The sequence below is a fragment of the Chiroxiphia lanceolata genome, chromosome 29, assembly GCF_009829145.1.
Source record: "Chiroxiphia lanceolata isolate bChiLan1 chromosome 29, bChiLan1.pri, whole genome shotgun sequence".
In the NCBI taxonomy this organism is placed as follows: domain Eukaryota; kingdom Metazoa; phylum Chordata; class Aves; order Passeriformes; family Pipridae; genus Chiroxiphia; species Chiroxiphia lanceolata.
In genome coordinates, this window is record NC_045665.1 from 319759 (window position 1) to 342049 (window position 22291).

General features: G+C 53.9%; 6 protein-coding genes across 12 annotated transcripts; all 6 read left to right on the forward strand.

Annotated features, from left to right (window-relative positions):
• Positions 1 to 1375: 1375 nt before the first annotated feature.
• On the forward strand, positions 1376 to 2423 carry LOC116799768 (feather beta keratin-like). Its single transcript, XM_032713136.1, has 2 exons — positions 1376 to 1413; positions 1731 to 2423. Exon 2 carries the CDS (start codon positions 1748 to 1750, stop codon positions 2057 to 2059), a length of 312 nt encoding a protein of 103 aa, XP_032569027.1. The 5' UTR covers positions 1376 to 1413; positions 1731 to 1747; the 3' UTR covers positions 2060 to 2423.
• Positions 2424 to 3621: 1198 nt separating this feature from the next.
• Positions 3622 to 6384, forward strand: LOC116799767 (feather beta keratin-like). 7 transcript variants are annotated; one of them, XM_032713131.1, is made up of 3 exons: positions 3622 to 3858; positions 5281 to 5378; positions 5699 to 6384. In XM_032713131.1, the coding sequence occupies exon 3, from the start codon at positions 5716 to 5718 to the stop codon at positions 6025 to 6027; it is 312 nt and encodes a 103-aa protein (XP_032569022.1). In that variant the 5' UTR covers positions 3622 to 3858; positions 5281 to 5378; positions 5699 to 5715; the 3' UTR covers positions 6028 to 6384. The 7 variants fall into 7 exon arrangements, with proteins under 7 accessions (XP_032569022.1, XP_032569023.1, XP_032569021.1 ...); XM_032713132.1 differs by having other exon boundaries at positions 3622 to 3782; XM_032713130.1 differs by having other exon boundaries at positions 3622 to 3769.
• Positions 6385 to 9189: 2805 nt separating this feature from the next.
• LOC116799695 (feather beta keratin) lies at positions 9190 to 9928 on the forward strand. The gene has a single exon (XM_032713017.1). The coding sequence runs from the start codon at positions 9260 to 9262 to the stop codon at positions 9569 to 9571; it is 312 nt and encodes a 103-aa protein (XP_032568908.1). The 5' UTR covers positions 9190 to 9259; the 3' UTR covers positions 9572 to 9928.
• A 2585-nt stretch (positions 9929 to 12513) lies between these two features.
• LOC116799696 (feather beta keratin-like) lies at positions 12514 to 13009 on the forward strand. Its single transcript, XM_032713018.1, has one exon. It carries the CDS (start codon positions 12689 to 12691, stop codon positions 13007 to 13009), a length of 321 nt encoding a protein of 106 aa, XP_032568909.1. The 5' UTR covers positions 12514 to 12688.
• A 4152-nt stretch (positions 13010 to 17161) lies between these two features.
• Positions 17162 to 17817, forward strand: LOC116799700 (feather beta keratin-like). The gene has a single exon (XM_032713028.1). It carries the CDS (start codon positions 17170 to 17172, stop codon positions 17518 to 17520), a length of 351 nt encoding a protein of 116 aa, XP_032568919.1. The 5' UTR covers positions 17162 to 17169; the 3' UTR covers positions 17521 to 17817.
• Positions 17818 to 21341: 3524 nt separating this feature from the next.
• LOC116799772 (feather beta keratin-like) lies at positions 21342 to 21674 on the forward strand. The gene has a single exon (XM_032713139.1). It carries the CDS (start codon positions 21345 to 21347, stop codon positions 21672 to 21674), a length of 330 nt encoding a protein of 109 aa, XP_032569030.1. The 5' UTR covers positions 21342 to 21344.
• Positions 21675 to 22291: the final 617 nt, after the last annotated feature.

Here is a 22291-nt window from a genome sequence, read left to right on the forward strand (position 1 = left end):
GTCAGCGACACGTCCTGGGAACTGTTCCTGGGGTTAGAAGGGAGCAGGAGAAGCATCTGATCCCCCCCCGAACAGTCCTGTGGGCAGAAGCATGAACTGGTGAGGAGTCATTCCCTGTGTGTCACTGTGTCCTGAAGGGACAGGAGCCTGGAGCAGATGGGCAGCAAATGCTCCAGAAATGCCACTCAGCTGCTGTGCACACTGGACCTGCAGAGGTCACCAGCAGTGATCCTTTGGTCCCTCCAATGTGCCCTTGTGTCTCCAGTCTGGGGATCCTGAGGGCCTGGGATCCCACCAGCCCAGGTCTCTGTCCCTCCTTCCCAGCCAGGCAGTGCTTTGGTTCTGCTGCTCTGCTTGTACTTGAGGGAGAGCAGAGGGAACCTTTTGTTCTCTGCTCCTCCATCTGTCCTTGCAAAGACTCATGAGCAGGGCTGGGTGTCCTGTGGAATTCCTGCCAAGGGTTTGGCCACGTGCCATGGGTCAGGATGTGCCAAAGCAGAAGTTGTGGCAAACCACGGGCAGAAAGAAGGACATGTGTCCATTGGGCAGGATGTGCCTTGGACACAGAGATGGCTCCAAGTCAAGGAGGTGCCTTCAGCTGAGAGTACTGGGAGGGGAACCTTCATCCTTGACCACTGATAATTGGGTTGGGGGACAAGGTGGGGATGGGGCACAGGGTGGACTCGGTGACCTTGGAGGTCTTTTCCATCCTCAGGGACTCTGGGATTCAGCCAAGAGTGTTTAGAGGGGAATCGTCTTCTACCAAGGGTACTCTGCTGCTTAAGGTGGGGATGAAGGAGAGGAGGAAAAAGGCAAAAGAAGCAGCAAAGTTGTGCTGAGATCAAAGCTCGGTCTCAAAGAGAGTCTAAAGCCCAAGAGCAGAGGAGCCCTGCCCAGAAAGGCGATGCCTAAAGCCGAGTGAGTGAGCCCAACCTGAGAGCAGGGGAGGGCTGGGGCCGACCCTCAGAGGTGGATGTCCAGGCTGAAGCCTCAGGGGGATGAGGAGCCTGACCCAATTTGTCAGGAAGGAGTTTAAAGTGAGGCCCTGGAGGGCAAGGCCTGGCACCAGCTGGTCAAGTGGGACACTCCTCAGCCCCGGCTGCGTCACCCCCTTCGTGCTGACGTCTCATTTTCCTTGGGAACATTTTGGCCTCTAATAGTGTCACTTGAAAGGAGCCTGGGAGGCTGCCTGGGCCTGGCAGGGCTGGGGAAATGAAAAGGCAGCGTTGCAGGGCAAAAATAAAAACACTAATTTTTTTTAATTGGGATGTTTTGCATGGGAGATGAGCTTGGTAAACACGTTCCATGTGCAAAGGTGCTTCTGGGCCCGGGGCTGTGCGGGGCTCTATAAAAGCCCGTCCGACTACAGGCTCCTCATCCACTTCTCCTGCCTTCTCCTCCTCGGTGAACCAGGTGAGCTGCAAGAGCCTTCCTCTGCTTCTATTCTATGTCTTTTTTCTCCTTCTCTTCTGGCTTCCTCTGGATCTTTACCTCGGGTCTGTTTTGCTGAGACAGTGGGTGCTCCTCTCTGTTCTCTTTGCCAGGCTGGAGGGAGCGGGGAGAAGGTCTTGGCTGTGCTTGTGGGGCTCTTTTGGGGACTGCAACACCTGAGGTTCTCTTCTTCCCTGTTTAGGCTGTTCTTTCTCTCCCAGTCTGTGTTTCCTTTTGCTGAGCAGGATCTCAGGCCGTGCCTCACGCTCTGCCTGTGCTGTCCCTGCCCTCTGTGCCAGGTCTGCCACCCCCAGCCATGTCCTGCTACGACCTGTGCCGTCCCTGCGGCCCCACCCCGCTGGCCAACAGCTGCAACGAGCCCTGTGTGAGGCAGTGCCAGGACTCCCGGGTGGTGATCCAGCCCTCGCCCGTGGTGGTGACCCTGCCCGGGCCCATCCTGAGCTCCTTCCCCCAGAACACCGCCGTGGGATCCACCACCTCCGCCGCCGTGGGCAGCATCCTCAGCGAGTCCGGGGTCCCCATCAACTCCGGGGGCTTTGGCCTGGGTGGCCTTGGTGGCTACGGCCTTGGTGGGCGCTACTGTGGCCGGAGGTGCCTGCCCTGCTAAAGCCGGGCCTGAGCCCAGCGAGTGCCTCGCCCAGGGAGCCCAAAGCCGGACTGAGGATGGAGCTGCTGGCCAGCGCTTGCCCAGGGCTTTCCTCCTGCTGCCCAGGAGGGAGGCAAAGGTGGCCAGCTGATGTCTTGTGCTTGTCCTGCTCTCTTCTGCTCCTCGTGAGCCCCTGTTGTCTCTGCCGTGCTGTGCCGGGGGTCCCTCCTGACTCCAGCGCAGCGGGGTCCTGCTCCTGGCGCTCTGCCCGTGGGGGTGGGAGGCAGACGTGTGTCCCACTGCTGGGCAGGGCTGTCTGACTGGGTCCCTGCAGCCCTCCCTGCTTTGTTTCTGTCTTTACACTCATTAAAGTTTATGTTGCATTATATCCTGAGTCTTCTCGTGGTCCTTCGCTCCTGGGACACCCAGCTGAGCTGCTGGGTGGGAAATCACAGAATCCCCATTTTTTGAGGTTGGAATACACTTCTGGAGTTCATCTGGCCCAGCCTGGCTCATGTAGGGCCACATGGAGCCAGTTGCTGTAGGTTCTGGTGGCTGTTTGGTATCCCCAGGGCTGGAGTCCCCACCGTGTGCTCCATGTGTGTCAGTCACAGTGTTCCTGTGCTCCAGTGTCACTGTCAGTGACATGATCAGTGGAACAGTGCTTCCTGAGGTTCCACTGGAGAATTCTGAGTGTCCTTTTGTGTCTTTTTCCGCTTGTCCTTTCAATGGGCAGCACTGACAAGATCCAAACTACTTCCTCTTTGGATTTAAACCCATTACTAAGCCCTTCCCCCTGCCCCCAGCCTGCTGTTCCCAGATCTCAGTCTTTCCTCACGTGTGTGATGCTCCAGCCCCTTCATCAGCCCCGTGGCCTTTCCTCTGACTTGCTCCAGTCTGTCCACACTGTCCACGTCTCCCTTGCACTGAGGAGCCCAGAACTGAAGAGGGAGGAACAACTCCCTCAACCCACTAAAGCATCCCAGGGTCCAACAGCAAACGTGACCCCACCCAGGGAAAAGGGGTGGCTGAAAGGATGTGGAGCACTTGTATCCTTTTGGAGGGTTTTAGAGTGGGTGTCCCACTGAAATGGTCACCTGGAGGGGACTGTCCTGTACCTGTGACAAAGTGATTAAAGTCACCCACATCCCTTTGTCCTGAACACCAGACTCGTGTCTCCCAGAAAACCCCGCAGCGCCTTCCGTGGCTCACAATTTGTGTGTGAGGTGTGACAGGAGCCCAAGGGGTTGTAACCCTTCCCTTCTGCCCCCAAGGCCCCCCTTGGTGCCCTCCCCTCCCCTTCTGAAGTTGTCAGAGGCGCTGGCAGAGCTGCACAAGCACAGGGAGTTCACGAGACCTGCAGCTCATGACATGTGGGAGGGTGTTCAGCAGGTCCCTCTGTGCCCCCTGCACAGCAGGGGAAGGAAAGAAAGGAACTCTCCAGGATGAGACATCGGGTCTTCCACCCCAGACTGCAAAACCACTGATGGAGGGGGGAGCAACATCATTCCTGGGTTAAGTTCACAGAATCACAGAGTCACAGAACCACAGAGTTAACAGTCACAGAATCACAGAGTCACAGAATCACAGAACCACAGTCACAGAATCACAGAACATGCTGAGTTGGAAGGGACCCACAAGGATCAAGTCCAGTCCTTACCCTGCACAGAATCAACCCCAAGGATGACACCATGAACTTGTTGTGTAGTTGGTGATGCAGAAGAGGACAAGGTGCCTGTCCAAGGTGCTTGTCACTCCTTCCCACATCCTTTGTCCTCCAGGGGTGATGTTTTGCCCTGTGCCTCCCACTCTTGCTTCAGGTACAGTGAGGGTCACTTCTTGTGCTGCCCCATAACCTGTGGGAGCCCCTGCAGTGCCTTCCCCCACAGCTGAAAGGAGATCACTGTCCACAACTTCCTCAGGGGGGGCAGAGGAGGGGCATCACCAACCTCTGCTCTCTGACCAGGGACAGGAGCCAGGGAAGGGCTGGAGCTGTGCCAGGGCAGGTTTAGGTTGGACATCAGGAGAAGGTTCTTCCCCCAGAGGGTGGTTGGCACTGACCAGGCTCCCCAGGACAGTGGGCACAGCCCCAAGGCTGCCAGAGCTCCAGGAGGGTTTGGACAATGCTCTGAGGGCCAGGGTGGGATTGTTGGGGTGTCTGTGCAGGGCCAGGGGTTGGATGGATGATCCTTGTGGGTCCCTTCCAGCTCAGGATATCCCAGGATTCCCTGAACAGCAGCTGCTGTCAGCAAACCCCCCCCCCCGTGCATGGGAAAAGCACCCCCATGAACATGCAGGAGAACTGGGGGGTTCCAAGACCATTCCAGGGAGGGAAGGTAGAGTCTGGGAATGATGAGAGAGTGCAGAGCCTTCAGGCAGCCCCTCACCATCAGTGCTGCCTGTGGGATGGGCCAGCTGGGAGCTGCATGTCTGAGTGTGCCGAGGTGCTTGGCAGTGGAACCAGTGATCTCGATGTCTGCTTGCCTCCAGTGTTTTCCCAGCCCATGAGTCCTTCTGAGGAGTTTTGATGTCTCATGGAGAGCTTTGCAATCTCTTTCCACTGCCTGTTATTGAGTCAGGGTGTAGGCCCACAGAAGTGGTTTGTAGAGCTGGGGATGGAGCAGTGCTGGAAAGCTCCAACACTGATATTTGGTGCTGGGTGGAGGTGGTGGAAGGAGACTGGGTGTGGACAGGACTGTCCCTGCTTTTCAAACATCCATCTCCTGTTGATTGGAGAATCCTGGGGGGTCCCCAATGAAGGCAAGGAAGGGAGAAGAGCATACGGATTTCTCTCGATGTTGAATCCTGATTCTGAAACCTTACAGAGTGTCCAGGATGACAGGGAAGTTTACACCCAGCCCTGCTGCAGTTGGGTATTCGCTTAAGCAATGGATGTGGTGACTCCTGCCACAGAAAACACATTTTAAGCCTGGCCTATTATTTTAGGGTTGCCTGAAGCCATGCCCTGTTCATTATGAGAAGCCTCTCCCGGAGGGCAAAGGGCCTGGACTCACCGGGTGGAATGAGACACTCAGCACCCGCTGCCTCATCTGCCCGTGCTGACGTGTCCTGGCCCCTGGGAACACTTTGGCCTCTAATAGTGTCACTTGAAAGGGGCCTGGGAGGCTGACTGGGCATGGCAAGGACAGGGAAATGAAAAGGCACTTTGCAGTGTCCCCATTTCTCTAATTGGGATGTTTTGCATGGGAGATGAGCTTGGTAAACACGTTCCATGTGCAAAGGTGCTTCTGGGCCCGGGGCTGTGCGGGGCTCTATAAAAGCCCGTCCGACTGCAGGCTCCTCATCCACTTCTCCTGCCTTCTCCTCCTCGGTGAACCAGGTGAGCAGCAAGAGCCTTTGCCTTCTTCTTGCCTTTCTCCTCTTTCTGCTTCTCTTCTGGCCTCAGCTCTGGCCTTGCCCCTGTGCAGCTTTTGCTGAGAGCTTTGAACTGGATCCTGCTCCCGAGCTCTCTGTTCGGTGGGAGGAGGTGGGAGAAGGTGCTGGGTTTTCTTTGTAGGGAAACTGAGGGGATGGGGTCCCTAATCCTCTCTTCCTCCCGAAGCCTGTCCCTTCTTCCCAGTCTCTGCTCTTCCTCCTGCTGAGCAGGATCTCAGGCCGTGCCTCACACTCTGCCTGTGCTGTCCCTGCCCTCTGTGCCAGGTCTGCCACCCCCAGCCATGTCCTGCTACGACCTGTGCCGTCCCTGCGGCCCCACCCCGCTGGCCAACAGCTGCAACGAGCCCTGTGTGAGGCAGTGCCAGGACTCCCGGGTGATCATCGAACCCTCGCCCGTGGTGGTGACCCTGCCCGGGCCCATCCTGAGCTCCTTCCCCCAGAACACCGCCGTGGGATCCACCACCTCCGCCGCCGTGGGCAGCATCCTCAGCGAGTCCGGGGTCCCCATCAACTCCGGGGGCTTTGGCCTGGGTGGCCTTGGTGGCTACGGCCTTGGTGGGCGCTACTGTGGCCGGAGGTGCCTGCCCTGCTAAAGCCGGGCCTGAGCCCAGCGAGTGCCTCGCCCAGGGAGCCCAAAGCCGGACTGAGGATGGAGCTGCTGGCCAGCGCTTGCCCAGGGCTTTCCTCCTGCTGCCCAGGAGGGAGGCAAAGGTGGCCAGCTGATGTCTTGTGCTTGTCCTGCTCTCTTCTGCTCCTCGTGAGCCCCTGTTGTCTCTGCCGTGCTGTGCCGGGGGTCCCTCCTGACTCCAGCGCAGCGGGGTCCTGCTCCTGGCGCTCTGCCCGTGGGGGTGGGAGGCAGACGTGTGTCCCACTGCTGGGCAGGGCTGTCTGACTGGGTCCCTGCAGCCCTCCCCGCTTTGTTTCTGTCTTTAAAGCCATTAAAATTTTTGCTGCATTGTACCTTGAGTCTCCTGGAGTTCCTTCCGTGCTGGGATGTGCAGCCGAGCTGCTCCCGGGGAACTGGGGTGCCCTGGGGGGGAATTGGGTGGGTGGTTAAAGGCCACTGATGGCCACTGGTCACACCTGGGTGAGCTGAGCACCCTGCAGGTGTGTGGGGATTGGAGGAGCCACGGGGCAGTGGAGGGTGTGTGGGGTGACCACGAGGTGCCCCAGGGGACACGTGAGCAAGGAGGGAGGTTGGTCATTGTCTCCCAGCTGATGAACCCAGCCATGGACCTGCTGGGAGACATTTTTGTGCAGGCCAACACCCACCTGCCCAAGGCTCTTACTGTGTGTTACCACCTACAACTGGTCCTTTCCCTTCCCTCCTCCAAGCACTTCCTCCAAACCCTGGAACCAGAGGGAGTCACAAACAAGGAGAGGAGACGTGTGGCACCCAGTACAACTGTGTAGAGACTCATATGAGTTCTGATTTTCAGTTTTCTTCCCTTTTCCTCCCTTTTTGCTGTGTTTATCCACAGGGAATGGTGGGTATCCAGCACTACATTCTTCTTCCAGTACAGTCAGAGGCTGCTTTTCTTCAACTCTGATGGGGTTCATATGCTCCCACCACATGGTTGCCTTCTTGTCTTCCCTGAAATAAAGTGATCCTTCAAAGTTCCCCTGTGTCTTTATCTGCTGGAGAACCCTGGAGAAATGCCCTCCCATCCATGACTGGGAGCCATGAGGAGCCCTCAGCAGGAACAAGGTCAAAACCAACACAGGACATGTCCTGAAGGAACAGGGTGGGTCAAGATCCTGACCCCTGCTGCTCTCTGGGCTGGGTTTGGTGGCACTGCCAGCCCTCAGGAGCTCCTGGTGAGCTGTGTGTGCCCTCAGGAGTCCCTGGTGAGCTGTGTGTGCCCTCAGGAGCTCCTGGTGAGCTGTATGTGCCCTCAGGAGCTCCTGGTGAGAGCTGTGTGTGCCCTCAGGAGCTCCTGGTGAGAGCTGTGTGTGCCCTCAGGAGCTCCTGGTGAGAGCTGTGTGTGCCCTCAGGAGCCCCTGGTGAGCTGTGTGTGCCCTCAGGAATCCCTGGTGAGAGCTGTGTGTGCCCTCAGGAGTCCCTGGTGAGCTGTGTGTGCCCTCAGGAATCCCTGGTGAGCTGTGTGTGCCCTCAGGAGCCCCTGGTGAGCTGTGTGTGCCCTCAGGAATCCCTGGTGAGCTGTGTGTGCCCTCAGGAATCCCTGGTGAGCTGTGTGTGCCCTCAGGAATGTTGCTGAGTGTTTGGAACTCTGTTTGCAGCTGTGTTGGGTTGGTGTGGCCACGTTCTGGTAGTGGGGGGGGTTCTGTGAGAAGCTGCCAGAAGGTTCCCCCGTGTCCATGGAGCCAATTCCAGCTGGATCCAGGATGGACCCGCCACTGGCCAAGGCTGAGCCCGTCAGGAATGGTGGTGACACCTCTGGGATAACACATTCCCGTCTCCCTGCACTGCTGGGGGAGAATTCGGGAAGGAGGGAGGGGTAGGGAAAGGTTTTTAAGATTTATTTTAGTTCTCGTTCTCCTGCTCTGATTCCACTGGTAATAAATTCAGTTCATGCCCCACCCTGAGCCTGTTCTGCCTGTGATGGTGCTTGGGGAGGGATCTCCCCCAGTCCTCATCTCGCCCCATGAACCCTTGTTGTATTTTCTCTGCTCTGCCCAGTTGCAGAGGGCAGTGACAGAGAGGTTTGGTGTCCAGGGCCAAATCCCCCTCAGCTCTCTGATCAGATGTGGGACCAAAGAAAAATGAGGGTATGGCCACAGGGGATGGAAGAAGGAAGAGGTTTGAAGTCAGAAGATGTTCTTGTTAGGGAGTGGTTTCTGCAGGATAACAATGACTAATACTTGAATGATTGGAAAGCAGCATCATTCCTTCTGGAATGTTCTTGTTCTGCTGATTGGAGAACTCCAGGCAACTCAAAAAAGGCAAAAGAGACAGGATAATTTGTTTTAAAGGCAATATGAGATAAAAGTTCAAAACCAAACAGTCTCTCTGAGGAAGAAATGATGTCTAACAAGGCTTAAAAGGCCTTGGAGTCACAGAGAGCAACACCTCTGGCCAGTCCCTGCCAGAGCCTGCCCTTTAATCCTAGCTTTATAATGAAAAAAACTGCATTTATTACTACAAAGACTGAAAGGCTGCCTCAGGAGGGGAAGGTGCTGACATCACCTGGAAATGTGGCCCCACTCCACCCAGGTGGCTGAAACCCCAGCCTGGTTCTGGCTGAAAAATACCCTGAACACATTTTGGCCTCTGATGCTGCTGCTTGAAAGGAGCCAGTGGGGCTGACTGGGCAGGTCAGGAGCAGGGAAATGAAAAGGCGGCGTTGCAGGGAAGGTAAACAACCAGCACTTTACTTAATTGGGATGCTTTGCATAAAATATGAGCTTGTTGGTAAATACATTCCATGTGTAAAGGCGCGTCTGGGCCCGGGGCTGAGTGGGGCTCTATAAAACCCGTCCAGCTGCAGGTCCCTCATCCACTTCTGCCTTCTCCTCCTCAGTGAACCAGGTGAGCTGCAGGAGCCTTTGCCTCCCTCTTCCCTTTCCCTTCTTCTCTTTTTCTTCTAGCCTTGACCAAACCTTTGCCCCTGTGCAGCTTTCCCGGAGAACTTTGGTCTCCCTCCCGCTGTCTGTGCTGCCCCTGTTCTTCACTGAGGAGGGGCTGGGCTTTCCTTACAGGGAAAAGTCTCTGGGGTCAGCGCTGTTGAATCTTCCTTCCTCCCCATTCAGACTGTTCTTTCTCTCCCAGTCTGTGTTTCCTTTTGCTGAGCAGGATCTCAGGCCGTGCCTCACGCCCTGCCTGTGCTGTCCCTGCCCTCTGTGCCAGGTCTGCCACCCCCAGCCATGTCCTGCTACGACCTGTGCCGTCCCTGCGGCCCCACCCCGCTGGCCAACAGCTGCAACGAGCCCTGTGTGAGGCAGTGCCAGGACTCCCGGGTGGTGATCCAGCCCTCGCCCGTGGTGGTGACCCTGCCCGGGCCCATCCTGAGCTCCTTCCCCCAGAACACCGCCGTGGGATCCACCACCTCCGCCGCCGTGGGCAGCATCCTCAGCGAGGAGGGAGTGCCCATCAACTCTGGGGGCTTTGGCCTGGGTGGCCTTGGTGGCTACGGCCTTGGTGGGCGCTACTGTGGCCGGAGGTGCCTGCCCTGCTAAAGCCGGGCCTGAGCCCAGCGAGTGCCTCGCCCAGGGAGCCCAAAGCCGGACTGAGGATGGAGCTGCTGGCCAGCGCTTGCCCAGGGCTTTCCTCCTGCTGCCCAGGAGGGAGGCAAAGGTGGCCAGCTGATGTCTTGTGCTTGTCCTGCTCTCTTCTGCTCCTCGTGAGCCCCTGTTGTCTCTGCCGTGCTGTGCCGGGGGTCCCTCCTGACTCCAGCGCAGCGGGGTCCTGCTCCTGGCGCTCTGCCCGTGGGGGTGGGAGGCAGACGTGTGTCCCACTGCTGGGCAGGGCTGTCTGACTGGGTCCCTGCAGCCCTCCCCGCTTTGTTTCTGTCTTTAAAGCCATTAAAATTTTTGCTGCATTGTACCTTGAGTCTCCTGGAGTTCCTTCCGTGCTGGGATGTGCAGCCGAGCTGCTCCCGGGGAACTGGGGTGCCCTGGGGGGGATGAAAGTGGGGGGTGAATCATTTGCATGCCTGGATGAGCTGAGTAACCTCAGCAAGGCCGTGGTCATCAGAAGTGACCTGGGACAATGGAGGGGGTGTGATGGTGTGTGAGCAAGCAGAGGGTGACCATGAGGTGCCCCAGGGGACACGTGAGCATGAAGGGAGGTTGGACACTGGCTCCCAGTTGATGAGGCAAAACACTGACCTGCTGGGAGATTTCTGTGCAGGTCAACACCCTCCTGCCCAGAGCTGTTCTTGCAAGTTTGCACCTATAACTGGTTGTTTTCCTTTCCTTCATCCAAGCACAACATCCAAACCCTTGAACACAAGGGACACCCCAGGGAGCTGAAGGGACAGATTGTACCCAGGGCAGCTGCTAGATTTTGGTGCTTTGGGGATTGACAGAGGAGGGGCCACTCAACTGAAGGAATCACAGAATCACTGAGGTTGGAAAAGATCTCCCAGCCCATCCAGTCCCCACTGTGCCTCATCCCCACCTTGGCCCCAGCCCAGAGCACTCAGTGCCACAGCCAGTCCTTCCCTGGGCACCTCCAGGGATGGGGACTCCCCCACCTCCCTGGGCAGCCCCTGCCAAGGCCTGAACACCCTTTCCAGGAGGAAATTCCTCCTCATGGCCAACCTGACCCTCCCCTGGCACAGCTTGAGGCTGTTTCCCCTCCTCCTGTCCCTTGTTCCCTGGGAGCAGAGCCCGACCCCCCCCGGCTCCCCCCTCCTGTCAGGGAATTCCAGAGCCAGAAGGTCCCCCCTGAGCCTCCTTTTCTCTGTGATGAGCCCCCCCCGCTCCCTCAGGAGTTCTCCAGACCCTTCTCCAGCTCTGTTCCCTTCTCTGGACACGCTCCAGCCCCTCTGTGTCTCTCTTGCCCTGAGGGGCCCGGCCCTGGACACAGCACTCGGTGACATGTTCTGGGAACTAAAGGCAGGCTTGGAAGGGAGCAGGAGAAGCATCTGATCCCCCCCAGAACAGTCCTGTGGGCAGAAGCATGAACTGGTGAGGAGTCATTCCCTGTGTGTCACTGTGTCCTGAAGGGACAGGAGCCTGGAGCAGATGGGCAGCAAATGCTCCAGAAATGCCACTCAGCTGCTGTGCACACTGGACCTGCAGAGGTCACCAGCAGTGATCCTTTGGTCCCTTCAACGTGCCCTTGTGTCTCCAGTCTGGGGATCCTGAGGGCCTGGGATCCCACCAGCCCAGGTCTCTGTCCCTCCTTCCCAGCCAGGCAGTGCTTTGGTCCTGCTGCTCTGCTTGTACTTGAGGGAGAGCAGAGGGAACCTTTTGTTCTCTGCTCCTCCATCTGTCCTTGCAAAGACTCCCAGAATCCCTGAGGTTGGGAAAGACCTCCATAGGATTAAGTTCAACTTTTGACCCACCAAAATCTTCTCAACTAGACCAGAGCACTGAGTGCCATGTCCAGTTGTTCCTTGAACACCTTCAGGGACAGGGACTCCACCACCTCCCTGTGTTGCTGAGCAGGACTGGGTGTCCTGTGGAATTCCTGCCAAGGGTTTGGCCACGTGCCATGGGTCAGGATGTGCCAAAGCAGTATCTGTGGCAAACCATGGGCAGAAAGAAGGACATGTGTCCATTGGGCAGGATGTGCCTTGGACACAGAGATGGCTCCAAGTCAAGGAGGTGCCTTCAGCCGAGAGTGCTGGGAGGGGAACCTTCATCCTTGACCACTGATAATTGTCTGCTTAAGGCAGATTGGGATGAAGGAGAGGAGGAAAAAGGCAAAAGAAGCAGCAAAGTTGTGCTGAGATCAAAGCTCGGTCTCAAAGAGAGTCTAAAGCCCAAGAGCAGAGGAGCCCTGCCCAGAAAGGCGATGCCTAAAGCCGAGTGAGTGAGCCCAACCTGAGAGCAGGGGAGGGCTGGGGCCGACCCTCAGAGGTGGATGTCCAGGCTGAAGCCTCAGGGGGATGAGGAGCTTGACCCAATTTGTCAGGAAAGAGTTTAAAGTGAGGCCCTGGAGGGCAAAGGGCCTGGACTCACCGGGTGGAATGAGACACTCAGCACCCGCTGCCTCATCTGCCCGTGCTGACGTGTCCTGGCCCCTGGGAACACTTTGGCCTCTAATAGTGTCACTTGAAAGGGGCCTGGGAGGCTGACTGGGCATGGCAAGGACAGGGAAATGAAAAGGCACTTTGCAGTGTCCCCATTTCTCTAATTGGGATGTTTTGCATGGGAGATGAGCTTGGTAAACACGTTCCATGTGCAAAGGTGCTTCTGGGCCCGGGGCTGTGCGGGGCTCTATAAAAGCCCGTCTGACTGCAGGCTCCTCATCCACTTCTCCTGCCTTCTCCTCCTCGGTGAACCAGGTGAGCTGCAAGAGCCTTCGCCTCTCTCTTCCCTTCCCCTTGTTCTCCTCTTTCTCCTGTGGCCTTGGCAGAAGCTTTGCTTCTCTGCAGTGGTCACTGAGAGCCTCATTCCTTCATCCTGCTCTCTTCACTTCTTTGTCCTTGTTCCTTGCTGTGGGGAGGTGGGAGAAGGTGTTGGGCTTTCGTTGCAGGGAGAGCTCTGGGACTGGTGCTGTTGAATCTCCCTTCCTCCCCACTCAGGCTGTCCCTTCTCTCCCAGTCTGTGTTTCTCCTGCTGAGATCTCACACCCTGCCTGTGCTGTCCCTGCCCTCTGTGCCAGGTCTGCCACCCCCAGCCATGTCCTGCTACGACCTGTGCCGTCCCTGCGGCCCCACCCCGCTGGCCAACAGCTGCAACGAGCCCTGTGTGAGGCAGTGCCAGGACTCCCGGGTGGTGATCCAGCCCTCGCCCGTGGTGGTGACCCTGCCCGGGCCCATCCTGAGCTCCTTCCCCCAGAACACCGCCGTGGGATCCACCACCTCCGCCGCCGTGGGCAGCATCCTCAGCGAGGAGGGAGTGCCCATCAACTCCGGGGGCTACGGCCTGGGGAGCCTGGGTGGCCTTGGTGGCTACGGCCTTGGTGGGCGCTACTGTGGCCGGAGGTGCCTGCCCTGCTAAAGCCGGGCCTGAGCCCAGCGAGTGCCTCGCCCAGGGAGCCCAAAGCTGCTGGAGCTGCTGGACGGCGCTTCCAGGAGGGCTGAGAACCTTCACACCCTCCTCCAGCCCAGGGAGGGAAGGAAGGGGCTTTCTGGACACGTGGCCAACTCGCCTTGTTCTTTAAAATCCTGCCTTTGATGACTTTCCTTGTGTCTGTGAGTTGGAATTTCACACTGACCTCTCTGTGCTTCTGAATGGTCAGTTGGATGGGTTTTATTCAGGAGTTAAGGAAAAGCTGAGTCTTGCTTGCTGTCTCTCAGATGGAATGGTTTAAGTGGTTTCTTTTCCCCTTATAAATGTATGTATTCCTTTTGTTTTGCTGAAAACTACTTGACTTTTTATCATTAAACTGATGTTGCATCTGAATTTGAGTTTCATTGTGGTTTCCTCCTCCCCTTTCATCTCTTTGGGACAGAATGTGTCATTATATGAAAATCTACACAGAGTGGAAAATGTGAATCCAATAATCACCACAATCCAGCTGAAAACAGGAATGTAATTGGCTTTACACTCTTGAGAAGCACCAAACAGGTTCCCAAACACATTTCTCTTGCTAGTTTTTTTTTTTTCCCCCCAACTTTTTTTTCCCACCTCTGTGTGTAAAAGTACAACTGTGATATTTCAGCTTAGGCTTAGGCCCCACTAAAATCCACCTGAAAATTAAAGTTACTTAGTGCTGAGTGTAAATAGTTGTGGGACTCGAGGGAAGGAGCTGAGGGACTCGAGGGAAGACACCTGGAGTTCAGGTTCAGGGTGGAACCAGCCCAAGTGTCCACACAGCTGGGGAAAGAGGGGGACACAAGATGGGATAGAATCATGGGAGCCTGAGTTGGAAGGACCCCCAAGGATCACCCAAGTCCAACCCCTGGGCCTGCACAGACACCCCAAAATCCCCCCATGGCCCTCAGAGCGTTGTCCAAACGCTCCTGGAGCTCTGGCAGGTTTGGGGTTGGGACCATCCCTGGGGAACCTGTTCAGTGCCAACCACCTCTGGGGAAGAACCTGAGATCCACCTAAACCTGCCCTGGCACAGCTCCAGCTGCTCCCTCAGGACCTGGAATGGTCACCAGAAGGAAAATCTCGGTGCCTGTCCCTCCACAGGGTCCCCTTTGAGGCCGTGGCTCGGGGCAGCAGAAGCAAAGTGTGAAAGTTGGTAAATGAGAAGGTCCTGGACTGAGCGGAGTCTGGGCTTAAAAATAGGTTCTCATGAGGGAATTTTCCAACTAATCGGATGGAATTCCTGCACCAGCCCTGCCCACAGGACTGGTCTGACTGAAGTGATTAGTTATTCCCTGAGATCTGTCAGGAATCACTGATTGCACTCTGAGGAGCATCAAAGAAGGGCCTCTCTGGGGGCAGGAAGGTGCCTTTCCAGGAGGCAAAGGGAGAGTAAAGAGCAGAGAAATGAGTTTCGGGAGAACAAAATGTCCATGTGAGGGGAAACAAGCCCCTGAATTTATCCTTGGGGATTTAAAATTGAAAAGGAGAGCCCTGCCCTGGAACCACCCTCAGCCACCACGGCTTTGGGGAGAGTTTGTGCAGGACAACGAAAACTTAATTAAATGAAGGTGCTGCTTTACATCTCAAGTATCATTTTATATCTTTAAGGGTCTTATCCATCATCTGCAAGGCCTGAAATCATTAGAGTCACAGTTCCTGAAGAGAGGGAAGATTGATTTGAAATCCATGGCCCCTTTGGATGTTCAGACTGGAGAAATGGTGCAATAACTCTGAATTTATGAGACTGTTGAGGCTTTTTTTGTGCATTAATTAGTTCCCACATATATATATTTTTTTTGCAGGTGGAACCTTTTCTTGAAGCAGAAATTGCCTTGTTTTGTTTTTCAGTCTGGCTTCAGCCTGTCATTGCATGAGAAGTAGAATCTACCCATTAAAAATTCTTTCATCTTCCCAATTTATGGGTAGTTTTAATTTCTGGTACTTTTGCACTGACTCTATTAGTGTCAGCATGGAATGACTCCAAGCACAGTCTAATAAAGATGGTTTTTTTTCAGCTCCTCAGCAATTTTTTAGCTGGTGGCTGTCTGGGGATCTCAGATCCCATTAAGGCATTCACTGAAAGCCTCTGTGCCATTCCCAGTCTGACCCACTTCAAACCAGTTGTCGTGTTCACATCCTAAAAAAAACCCACTCAGGGGAGGTTTCCAAGCCTCTTGGGTGAGTTCTTTGAGCCAGCCTGGAGTGGGGACGTGGCCAGGAGGCAGTTCAGGAGTGTTTCTGTAAAATATTGCAGCGATCTCTGATGAGTTTGGGTTTAAACTGAGGCACCACAGGAAACAGGAGCCCTTGTGCTGATCCGAGGGCTGGAGCAGCTCTGCTGGGAGGAAAGGCTGGGAAAACTGGGGTTGGTCAGCCTGGAGAAGAGAAGCTTTGGGGTGACACAATTGTCCCTAAATCCCACGCCAGGCTCTGGTTCTTTCTCCCTGGGTCCTGTGGGATCTCAGGTGTGGATGTGCTGTTTTAGCAGGGCCCTCCCAAAACACGGAATTCAGTCTGGATTGTTCTCACACTCGGCTGGAGGCAGAGCTTTGTAAACACTGCTGGAGACAGGAATTTATTAAGGATTTAGACTCCTTTTCTTAATAAAAGAACACCCTGGAAGGATGAATTATGTATTATACACATTCTTAGTGTTTTCCTTTATGACTAAAGCGAAACACAGGCTGGATACAAACTTTGTTGTGCCTGAAAGGTGGCACTGGGATAAATTCAGCCCCTAATTCCCGAGATGAGAGAAACCTGTAAGACTGCAAATGTCTGGCAGAAGATAAGGAAATGAAAACAAGGTAATAAGCACTGAGGAAAAGGCATTTAATCAGTTGGAAGCGTTTTGCATGCGGGACATACTTGTTGGGAACTAATTTCATGTACAAAGGGTGTCTGTGCTCCCCAGGCCGTCTGAGCTTCACTATAAAAACCAGCTCCACTCAACTCCTTCCTGCCACTTCTCTCCCCTCTTTCCTCTTTTGTGAACAAGGTTAGTTTAAATCTTCTTTTCTTTCTCTATTTGCTGGGTTCTTGCCTGTTAACAACCTTTTTTTTCCCCACAGTTTTCTGCCTGTTGCTGAATTTGCTGGGGGAGGAGTTTTTCTGTTTAACAATTTGGGGTTTGCTGTTAGAATTGCAGAATTTCTGGAGTCCTGACTTGGCCATGGGGATCCTTGAACTGGTGATATAAATTCATTCAAATGTGGGATTTCAGACTTAGAAAATACTACTACTAATAAAGATTAACAAACTGAAGGGGGGGAATAACTCTGCAAGGGGTTGGAACTATGTGATCTTTAAAAATCCATTTTAACTCCAACTGTTCTCTGGAAACAGAAGATCCAGTTCAATTTTCAGCAGAATTTTATATCTTTAAGGGTATTATCCATCCTCTGCAATGTTTGAAATGTCAGCTGGGTTGCCAAATGTTGAAGTTATGTTACAGAGTGCAATGACATCTCCTGAAATGTAGAGAAATGGGATCATAACGTGAAGATAAAGGGAAAGAAGAGCAAAAACGAGGGAGACCATGCTGGGATGGGTGTAGGAATCGGTGGGCTTTGATTTTTTTGGTGTGATGGAACCAGGCACAGGGAGCATCCAGGGAATTCCTGGCTTTCTCTTAGGTAGAACATCTGTGGAAAAGTGTCTGGGAAAGCTTTCGAAAGGCCTCCTCTTCACGGATGCTTAATTACACTGGAATTTGTACCTCTGTGTAGGCAGAGCTGGAGCCTTGAGAATAATTCCTCATTTCATCTTCCAGCTGCCTATTGAACTGTACCCACAGGTGCATTTGTGGGCAGGTGTTTCTCCTCCTTATTGCTCCTGCCATGCTCTGAGTTCACGGGGCTGGGTCCTGGTGGTGTCTCTCCAAAGAGACAAAGCTGCTAAAATTGAAGTGACCACCCGGGCACCTTTGCTTCTGACCCACTGCTGGTTCTGCCTCTGCTCCACCGAGAGCTGGGGGGGTGGTTCAGCCTCTGGAAGGAGGGTTTGGTTTCCTGCTCAGCTCCGTTCCTGGAGGGATCCCTGGACAGCCCCTGTTCTGGTCACTGCTGTGAGCACAGTATCCCCCCTCTCTGCCCTGTGTTTCAGGTCCTGCACCCCCGGCCATGTCCTGCTACGAGCGATGTGCCCCCGGCCCCTGCGGCCCCACCCCGCTGGCCAACAGCTGCAGCGAGCCCTGCGTGAGGCAGTGCCAGGACTCCACCGTGCTCATCCAGCCCTCGCCCGTGGTGGTGACCCTGCCCGGGCCCATCCTGAGCTCCTTCCCCCAGAACACCACCGTGGGCTCCTCGGCCTCGGCCGCCGTGGGCAGCGCCCTGAGCGCCGGGGGGGTTCCCATCAGCTCCGGGGGCTCCCTGGGACTGGGGGGCTTTGGCTACCCCGGGCTGGGCGGGGGCTACAACCGGCCCTCCCGGCGCTCCAGCACCTTCCACAGGGGCTTCTCCGGGCCCTGGTAACGCTCTCCAGGAGGGAAAAGGCAGGAAGGAATCACCAGGAATTCCGAGTTACGGCCCAAAGCAGGACTGGGCTCACGGCCACAGCTTTCACAAGCAGTCTCAGGCACCCCCAGCTCCACCCGAAGCAGAGCTGTGGGAATCAGCCATTCCCTAAAATGAGGCCGCTCCTCTCGTTTTGCTCTGTGTTTCCAGCCCAGTCTGTGGCTCTGCTGCTCCTCAGTGCATTTGGTGCTACCTGGTGTAAAAGTTTAATCTGGAGAGGAGGTGGGACTTGATGCTCAAGGTGCAATCCTGCACTGAAAGGAGAGCTCTGCCCGTGGGATGCAGCCCACGAGCTGTGCCGTTCTTCCCACACTGACCCCTGTTCTTCCCACACTGACCCCTGATGCTTTGCAGGATTTTAATCCACTCCTTGGTCTTAATAAAGTGTTGCTGTTGTGGCATCTCCAGTCTTCTGGTGGTTTTTTTCCTTCCCCTCTTATTTTCTTCTGAAACTTTTCCTGGGTGAAATTTATCCCTGAGTGGACCCTCACCGGGCTGAGAAATTTGGGGCTGGAGAAGAGAAGGTGGTGAAGAGACCTCAGAGCACCTTCCAGGGCCTGAAGGGGCTGCAGAGAAGCTGGAGAGGGATGTTCATCAGGAATTGGGGTGACAGGATAGGGGGGATGGGGTCACACAGAAAGGGGGGAGATTTAGGTTGGATATAGGGAAGGAATTCCTTCCTGGGAGGGTGGGGAGGCCCTGGCACAGGTTGCCCAGGGAAGCTGTGGTTCCCCTCACAGTAAAGATTCTTTTTTCCCCAATATCCACCCCTAAGCCTCCTCTCTGCCACTTTGAAGCCATTCCCTGTTGTCCTGTCACTACAAGCTCTTTGCAAATGGTAAATCCCTGCAAGTGAATTGGTTCTGCTAAAATTAAGGACCTGAGATTTAAATGAGATTTGCAGCAGTTGCTCAAAGAGACAGTTTGGGGAAAAAACTGAAGAGGTTCTCACATTGTGAAGATTTGGGGCGTTCTGATAACTTATATAAATTATTAAATAATTATTAAAAATATAAATTATTGTAGGTTCTGTAAATTACGTTGCAGCAGCTTCAGTTGTCCCCAGCAGTTAAATTGTTGCCAGCAGTGAAATTGCTCCTGGTTTATGTACCAGTCTCACCCTGGCACCAGATGAAAACCCTTCCTCAAAGCTTCTTTCATCCCCAAGACCTGAGGATCATTTGAATGCCTTGTTCCCTCACAAGCCCGACTCCCAAGTCAACACAACGACACGAATTTCAATTCATGGAGTAATTTGTCAGCTCTTGGGGCAATCTGGTGCCTCCCCAGCCTGGCGTGGCAGCACCAGCTCCTTACACAAAGGGCTTTAATTGAGTGTGAAACTCCATCCCTGGTCCATGAGCCGGGGTTGGTGTCTCCCTTTGAGCACCCAAAGGCTCCCAAGCTTTTGGGTGAACCCTGGGTGCCAATTACCAAACTGGCAGAATATCAATGCAAACATTTCCAGGCTGGTAATGAGCCTTTTTTTTTTTTTTTTAAATATTATCTGCCCTCCCAGACAAACTGTTTCTGTGCCCAGAGGGAAGAGTGAGGGAAAGGAAGCATTCCTTGGTTATCTCAGATGAAAGGGAGTTGAATTCTTTGGGTGAGTGATTTTACCTACTAGAAGGAATTAATTTTTTAAAATATCTAAACAGGCTGTAGATAGTAGAGATTTTGAGGAAAGGCATGAAAAAGACTCTTTCTTCTACAGAAAAAGCTTTTATAAAAAAAGGAGAGAAGAATTTTCTTGCAGAGAAAAGATGAAGATTTTAAGATTTTATAAAAAAAAATCAATATTTGGCTTAAATTTTTTTAGGTAAATTATAAAAACATTTAATAAAATAATTCAAGATTTTGAAGTTGCTTACCTGAATTCGTTTGTGAAGCCCTTTGAGTGATCTTGACCCACATACTTGGAGATTGAGTTATTATCCTGGTGATGGGAGCACTGAGATCTCATCATGTCCCTCCAACATCGGGGAGCCCAAAACTTTGCATATTTGAGCCCCTGGTCAGAAGGTGGTGGGAACTTTGAAGTCCTTTGTTCTTCTGCAGCCCAGGCTCTGTTCCAAGCCTCTGTGCAGCTGGAGTTAATTCCTGTCTCTGCTGAGGGGCTGAGAGGAGGCACCTGATCCCTGGGCTCTGCATGTTTTCCATCTCTGCAGGGAATTCCAGCAGGTTGGATTCCAGCCAGGGCTGGTCACTGCTGGCTGGGCACCAAACCCTGTCCTGAGAAATGAAGAAGTGCTGGGGGTAATTTCTCCTGACGCTGTCGTTTGGCTCAGACAGAGCCTCTCAAACCCAACATTTGAAGTTCATCCTCAATGTCCACATTCATGTTTAATTTGTCGTGATAATTGCTGCACATCCTGGCATTTCATGGTGACTTTGGCATGGAAATGATATTAAAATGTGTGTTTGGGTAAAGAATTGCAGGTTTATGAGTGTTTGGATGGGCTGGGTTCATAAAACCGGGCTCAGCCCAAGCAGGAACGTGTTTTACTGTCCTTGCTCAGCAATTCTCACTGGTTTTAATTTTCTTCAGGCTTTGCAATACTCATGGAACTGTGCTGCTCTTCTCAGCTGCCTGTTTGTGTGGGAAGGGCAACATTGGGGAATATCTGCTCTGCATCTTGTCCTGTGGCAAAGCTGAGCCCTGGTTTGTGGGCTGAGCCCAGGCCGTCACCTCCCAGCTGATTGTTCACCTCCAGCAGCGAAGTCCTGAACAAGGACTAAACATCACCCACACTCCCCTCGAGCAGTGTCTTAATGACTGAAATGGGGCCTGAAATGTCCACTGGCCTCAGGAGGCACCGTAATTACTGCCCTAATTCACAGGAGTCACCACAAGCTTCCCAAGCAATTTAGTGGGTGCCCAGGGATGAAGATGAAAGGGGTGGGGATGTCACAGGGGGAAGGGGAAAGCAGAACAACACCAAGAGAGATTTGGGAACAAACAACAACAAGAGTCGATGGGTTTGGGGGGTTTTGCATGCAAATCATGGGCCATTAGGGGATGTCATGCATAATAAACATCTCTGGTCTGCAGGCAACAGGACCGTGCTATAAAAGCCTATAGAACACAAGCCCCTTCCATCCTCTTCTCTTGCCTTATTCTCCCAGGTGAACAGGTAAGTTTGAACCTTCCCAGTGCCTTTTTAAATGCTAAACTGCCACTTTGATGGCTGCTTTTGTTTTATTTTATTTTATTGTTGTTGGTTGTTGTCGGTTCTTGGGTTCTTCCTAAATATTGCTGGTTTCGTTGTTTGGCCTCCAGGGGAAACTGGAAACTTTGTACCGAAAAGAAAGGGTTTATTTACTTGTGGAGCAGAGCATGAGGAGACAGGACTTGGAGGATTCTGGCAGTGTTATCTCTCAGAACAAGCAGATTTATGCTCCATTTTAGAGGATTTTTAGGACCGCTGGGGGAGTGGGTGGCCACGAACCTGGTTGGCTTCTGCAGAGGGTTCTGGCTAAAGGCTGGGAAACCCCTTTGCTGGTTGGGCTTGGACAAACTTTCCATGGCTGGCACCACAGTTCAGAGGCCTCACAGAAAATAAGAGAAACCTCTCAAATGTAAAAAATTTAGTGTAAAACACCAGTTCCACCCGTGGGTTTTGCTGTGACAGGTGGTGTGACAGAGCTGTGACCTCCCCAGCCACCTCCTGTAGGTACCTGGACATCTCTTACCCTCTTAGGTGACTTCTGTGGACTCACTGCAGGTTTTAAAGGGTTTAACCTTCTTCCCTGTATTCCAGCCCTGCCTCTGCCCCAGAACCATGTCCTCCTACGAGCTGTGCTGCCCCGGCCCCTGCGGCCCCACCCCGCTGGCCAACAGCTGCAGCGAGCCCTGCGTGAGGCAGTGCCAGGACTCCACGTACCTCATCCAGCCCCCGGCCGTGGTGCTGACCCTGCCCGGGCCCATCCTGAGCTCCTTCCCCCAGAGCACGGCCGTGGGCTCCTCGGCCTCGGCCGCCCTGGGCAGCTCCCTCAGCTCCGAGGGGGTTCCCGTCTCCTCGGGGGGCTCCTCGGGATGGGGGCCCTGGGGGTCCAGCCGGCCCTCCCGGCGCCCCAACCCCTCCAGGAGTGGCTTTGGGGAGCCCTGCTAAGGCGGGGGGAGAAGCAGGAACGACCCCCAGGGATGCTGGAGCACGACCCGGCCACGGTGCCCAGACGTGATGCTGAACACCCACGGCCCCAGCTGAATTTAGGGGTGGTGGGAGCTTTGCATCTCCTCACGTCGGGCCTCTGCTTGTCTTATTCCTTGATCCTTTGTGTTTCTGAGGAAATATTTTGGTTTGTTTCTGCTGCTGTAAAAATGGGGCTTTTTTTTGTCCCAGTTCAGTGCAGCACCGAGAAAACAAACCCAGGATGAAAAGCCATATTAGCTCTTGTCTTGAATCCTAGAAATGTCAACTTTCACTTCGTGCTTTTTTATTCTGCTTTTTTTGCTCTCATTAAAGTTATGTTGCATCACAACCCAAGTCTCTTGCTGTTTATTTGAAAAACTTTGCAATCTTTTAGCAAAAATCTCGCTTTTGCAGAATTTTCACTGAAGTTTATTCTGAGCATGAAATCCTTTCTCTTCCTTCTGGGCTGGAAAAGTGAGGGAGGGATGTGTGTCAGTCCTGGGTCTGCAGCTCCAAACAGGGAGGTGATCTGGCCCTTCCCAAATGACCAATGGGAGTAAATTTAAATCAGGAGCCTGGGACACAACTGCAGCCAA

Bases quoted from the DNA above. Each gene is read 5' to 3' on its own strand.
- LOC116799772 (XM_032713139.1), top strand. From the start codon at position 21,345: ATGTCCTCCTACGAGCTGTGCTGCCCCGGCCCCTGCGGCCCCACCCCG.
- LOC116799696 (XM_032713018.1), top strand. From the start codon at position 12,689: ATGTCCTGCTACGACCTGTGCCGTCCCTGCGGCCCCACCCCGCTGGCC.
- LOC116799767 (XM_032713129.1), top strand. From the start codon at position 5,249: ATGAGCTTGGTAAACACGTTCCATGTGCAAAGGTGCTTCTGGGCCCGG. The intron at 5,379-5,698 runs GTGAGCAGCAAG...CCTCTGTGCCAG, and splicing joins TCTCCTCCTCGGTGAACCAG to GTCTGCCACCCCCAGCCATG.
- LOC116799768 (XM_032713136.1), top strand. From the start codon at position 1,748: ATGTCCTGCTACGACCTGTGCCGTCCCTGCGGCCCCACCCCGCTGGCC.
- LOC116799695 (XM_032713017.1), top strand. From the start codon at position 9,260: ATGTCCTGCTACGACCTGTGCCGTCCCTGCGGCCCCACCCCGCTGGCC.
- LOC116799700 (XM_032713028.1), top strand. From the start codon at position 17,170: ATGTCCTGCTACGAGCGATGTGCCCCCGGCCCCTGCGGCCCCACCCCG.